At 45.4% G+C, this 5,112-nt stretch overlaps 1 protein-coding gene across 1 annotated transcript; it reads left to right on the plus strand.

Annotated features, from left to right (window-relative positions):
* The first annotated feature begins 715 nt into the window (after nucleotides 1-715).
* On the plus strand, nucleotides 716-2,753 carry LOC129852840 (uncharacterized). Its single transcript, XM_055918480.1, has 2 exons — nucleotides 716-772; nucleotides 2,127-2,753. Exons 1-2 carry the CDS (start codon nucleotides 716-718, stop codon nucleotides 2,751-2,753), a joined length of 684 nt encoding a protein of 227 aa, XP_055774455.1.
* The last annotated feature ends 2,359 nt before the right edge of the window (nucleotides 2,754-5,112 follow it).

Raw genomic sequence — 5,112 nt, forward strand, 5'->3', positions numbered from 1 at the left:
TAGTTTGTGTGATTCCACACTCCAGCTTCTTTAGCTCAACTTTACTACTTGGTGTAACGGTCCTGACCTGTTTTATGTTGTTTTTGTATGTGTTTATGGTCAGGGCGTGTGTTTTGGGTGGGCAGTCTATGTTTTCTGTTTCTATGTTGGTTTTGGGTTGCCTGGTATGGCTCTTAATTAGAGGCAGGTGGTTTGCGTTTTCCTCTAATTAAGAGTCATATTTAGGTAGGGTGTTCTCACTGTTTGTTTGTGGGTGATTGTCTTCCGTATCTGTGTTATGTTTTGCACCATACGGGACTGTTCGGTTGTTCGTTTCGTTTCGATGTAGTCTGTTCCTGTCCGTGAGTTTTACGTTTTAGTTAAGTAAGTTCATGTTCAGGTTTTTTCGTCTACATCGTTTTCTTGTTTTGTAATTTTGAAAGTGTTTTGTTTTTCGTGTTGCCATCGTCGTTGTAAATAAAGAGATGGCTTATTTCCCGAATGCTGCATTTTGGTCTGATGATCCTTCTCTCCTCTCCTCGTCCGAGGATGAGGAGAACGACAGCCCTTACACTTGGCACTGTGAAGTTTTTACTTCTCTCTTATTCAAGGCTCACACATCCCCTAATGTGATTATGATACGAATAGGCAATACAGATTTGAGATTTCAATGGAAAGGTTTCCCTCCCTGGGAAAGCAAATGTTCGTGTTCCATCGAATGCATGCAGCAGCATCAATGGAAAGGGCTAGAAATCCCAAAGTCAATGATGACCTAGTGTGGAAAAAGACCCCAGTAAACAGGTTGTATGTGAACAGGAAACCTCTGGAGTCATTCTAACTGGAGGGGCTACCATGAGTTGAAACAATTTGAAGGGGAAGTTACGAAATGATCTGATATTTGCCTTGACGGATGGAAAGATAGACTTGAACTGAGAACTCATTGTGTGATTTGTGTTTTATTGTTCCTCTGTAACCTGGTTATTCTGGGATGTTTTTATTTTATGGGAAATTTTTCCTTTTTGGGATATTTTTCTGTGACCGTTTGGAGGAAGTGAGGTCATGGATCGTAAGGGGAGGGAAAAGAGCTTCTGAAATCATTTGTTAAAATAACCTTTAATCCCACTGGGCACACACTGGCTGAATCAACATTTCAATTAAATTACGTTAAACCAATGTGAACTAGACATTGAATTGACGTCTGTGTCAAGTGGGATGCCACATTGACAGGGATAGGTGTCGGGCACACACACGTACACATACACACACTATTATTTAAAATAATAACAGGCCTTTGTATATTTACATGATAGTTGCAGTGTTATTAGGTGATATAGATTGAGTGTAAAAAACATTAGGAGGACTTTCCTAATATTGAGTGGAACCCCTCCCCCTTTTGCCCTCAGAACAGCCTCATATCGTTGGGGCATGGACTCTACAAGGTGTTGAAAGCGTTCCATAGGGAAGCTCGCCTATGTTGACTCCAATGTTTCCCACAGTTGTGTCAAGTTGGCTGGTAGTGGATCTCTACTCTGAATAGCTTGTTCCATATCATCCCACAGATGCTCAACTAGATTGAGATCTGGTGACTGGGCAGTAAGCTGAATTCACTGTCATGTTTGTGTAACCATTCCTGGACAATCCTAGCCTTGTGGCATGGGGCATTATCCTGCTGAGAAAAAACATTTGCAGATGGATACACTGCTGCCATGAAAGGATGCACCTGATTGGCAAGGATGTTCAGATATCCTGTGGCATTCAACTGTTACTAACTGTAGCCCGTCTGTTGCTCTACACAATTCGTGTCAGCCTCCTTTGTCCTCTTTCATCAATTACCTGTTTTCAACCACTGGCCTGCCATTGGCTGGATGTCCTTTGGGTGGAAGACTTGTCTTGATACACATGGAAAACTGTTAAAAACTGATTGAAGTGGATTTAACAAGTGACATCAGTCAGCCAGTCAGCCAGTCAGCCAGTCTGCCATGCAGTCTTGCAATGAGTCAGGCCCTGAGGCTAGCCTCATTAAGACAGGAGAGTCCTCGTCATTAAGGCAGGATCTGTCCTCATCTCTCTCCACCTGCAGGCTAGCGCCAGCCCTGTCAGCTCTCAGCCTTTAATTGAGTTCTCACTATTCTTTATTTTACTGTCAGCATTATACCCTCACGTTGTTATCCCCCTCACCAACCCCCACCAACCCCCACCCCCTCACCAACCCTCACCCTCACCAACCCCTTACCAACACCACCCCCTCACCAACCCCCACCAACCCCCACCCCTCACCAACCCTCACCCTCACCAACCCCTTACCAACACCACACCCACAACAGCCCCCACCCCTCACCAACACCACCCCCTCACCAACCCCCACCAACCCCCACCCCCTCACCAACCCTCACCCTCACCAACCCCTTACCAACACCACCCCCTCAACAGCCCCCACCCCTCACCGACACCACCCCCTCAACAACCCCCACCCCTCAACATCCACACCCCCTCACCAACCCCCACCCCCTCTCCAACCACACCCCCTCACCAACCCCCATCCATACCCCCTCTCACCAATCCGCACCCCCTCACCAAACCCCACCCCTCACCAACCCCCACCCACTCACAAACCCCCGCCTCCTCGCCAACCCCCTTACCAACCCCCACCCTCTTACCACCCCCACCACCTCATCAAATGTCACCCCCTCACCAACCCCAACCCCCACCTCATCCCACCCTCACCTTTTGTTATTATTTCAGAGAGTAAGCGCTTTCTCCATATTAAGATGTGAAATTCACTTAGACAGTAGGCTTGAAATAGAATGGAACGAACAATTTACCCCGGTCTATTTTTCACCCTATTTCTCTCTCACTCTCCTACTCCATCCTGGTTACCCCTCCCCTTCTGTATCTCACTTTTCTCTCATTCTCTGTCTTTCTCTCCCCCTCCCTCTTTCGCTCTCTCTCTCAATCTCAATTTCTATTTAGACAGTATATCAATTTAAGTGCTTTATTGGCATGGGAAACAATTGTTAACATTGCCAAAGCAAGTGAAAAAAAAGTGGGGGAAAAATGTACTGTAAACATTACACTCACAAAAGTTCCAAAATAATAAAGATATTTTAAATGTCATATTATGTGCAAATAGTTAAAGTACAAAAGGGAAAATAAATGGACATAAATATGGGTTGTATTTACAATGGTGTTTGTTCTTCACTGGTTGCCTTTTTCTTGTGGCAACAGGTCACAAATATTGCTGCTGTGATGCACAGTGTGGTATTTCACCCAATTGATATGGGAGTTTATCAGAATTTGGGTTTGTTTTCAAATTCTTTGTGGATCTGTGTAATCTGAAGGACATATGTGTCTCTAATATGGTCATACATTTGGCAGGAGGTTAAGAAGTGCCGCTCAGTTTCCACCTCATTTTGTGGGCAGTGTGCACATAGCCTGAATTATCTTGAGAGCCAGGTCTGCCTACGGCGGCCTTTCTCAATAACAAGGCTATGCTCACTGAATCTGTACATAGTCAAAGCTTTCCTTCATTTTGGGTCAGTCACAGTGGGCAGGTATTCTGCCACTGTGTACTATCTGTTTATTGCCAAAAAGCATTCCAGTTTGCTTTGTTTTTTTGTTAATTCTTTCCAATGTGTCAAGTAATTATCTTTTTGTTTTTCTCATGATTTGGTTGGGTTTAATTGTGTTGCTGTCCTGGGGCTCTGTGGGGTGTGTTTGTGTTTGTGTACAGAGCCCCAGGATCACCTTCCTTAGGGGACTCATCTCCAATGGCATCTCTCTGTAGGTGATGGCTTTGTTATGGAAGGTTTGGTAATCGCTTCCTTTTAGGTGGTTGTAGAATTTAACGTCTCTTTTCTGGATTTTGACAATTAGCGGGTATCGATCAAATTCTGCCCTGTATGTATTATTTGGTGCTTTACATTGTACACAGAGGATATTTTTGCAGAATGCTGCATGCAGTCTCAATTTGGTGTTTGTCCCATTTTGTGAATTCAATTCTTGGTTGGTGAATGGATTCCAGACCTCACTACCATAAAGGGCAATGGGTTCTATAACTGAGTATGTTTAGCAAGACCATAATTGGTATGTCTCATTTTATGTTCCTTTTGATGGCATAGAAGGCCCTTCATGCCTTGTCTCTCAGATCGTTCACAGCTTTGTGGAAGTTACCTGTGGCGCTGATGTTTAGGCCGAGGTGTGTACAGTTTTTTGTGTGCTCTAGGGAAACTATGTCTAGATGGAATTTGTATTCGTGGTCCTGGCAACTGGACCTTTTTGGAACACCATTATTTTTGTCTTACTGAGATTTACTGTCAGGGCCCAAGTCTGACAGAATCTGTGCAGAAGATCTAGATTTGCTGTTGTATATTACCTACTTCACTTGCTTTGGCAATGTTAACATATGTTTCCCATGCCAATAATGCCCATGCATTTAATAGAATAGAATAAGAGAGAGAGAGAGAGAGAGAGAGAGAGAGAGAGAGAGAGAGAGAGAGAGAGAGAGAGAGAGAGAGAGAGAGAGAGAGAGAGAGAGAGAGAGAGAGAGAGAGAGAGAGAGAGAGAGAGAGAGAGAGAGAGAGAGAGAGAGAGAGAGAGAGAGAGAGAGAGAGAGATGGTGTGTAACAGTGAGTAGGAGTCCCAGTTATATCTGGCCATGGCCCAGAGGATGGCCTGCCTGCATCCACAGTTGGCTGGCTAGTTCGGAGATGATATGATGCAATTGGAGAGAGACCCAGCTAGGGCTGTGCTAATATGCATAAATGCACTTTAGCTGGGATTGGCTCCACATATGTGTTTTTCCATCATGGGTGTCACTATGGGATCACATGCTATACCCACTACACCCCACACTACAGGCAAGTCCTAAGGGTAGCGTTGCCCTTAAAGCCCTCCTCTCCCCCACTTGCCTCCCTTCCCTTCAGGCTGTGCTTGGGCTCAGGGAGCAGAGGGCCCTTCATTACTAAACAGCAGTAGGGGTTTAGACACACTTGTGTCCCCCAGTTATTCAGCTGGACTCTAGGGGACAGGGGAACAGGGGGACAGGAGAACAGGCGGACAGGGGAAGAGGGAAACAGGCGGACAGAGGTACAGGGGGACAGGGGAACCCACGGCCCGGCCTCATGATGCTAATAC

Source organism: Salvelinus fontinalis, chromosome 4 (genome assembly GCF_029448725.1).
Source record: "Salvelinus fontinalis isolate EN_2023a chromosome 4, ASM2944872v1, whole genome shotgun sequence".
NCBI lineage: Eukaryota > Metazoa > Chordata > Actinopteri > Salmoniformes > Salmonidae > Salvelinus > Salvelinus fontinalis.

Bases quoted from the DNA above. Each gene is read 5' to 3' on its own strand.
- LOC129852840 (XM_055918480.1), top strand. From the start codon at position 716: ATGGAAAGGGCTAGAAATCCCAAAGTCAATGATGACCTAGTGTGGAAA. The intron at 773-2,126 runs GTAAACAGGTTG...TTTTACTGTCAG, and splicing joins TAGTGTGGAAAAAGACCCCA to CATTATACCCTCACGTTGTT.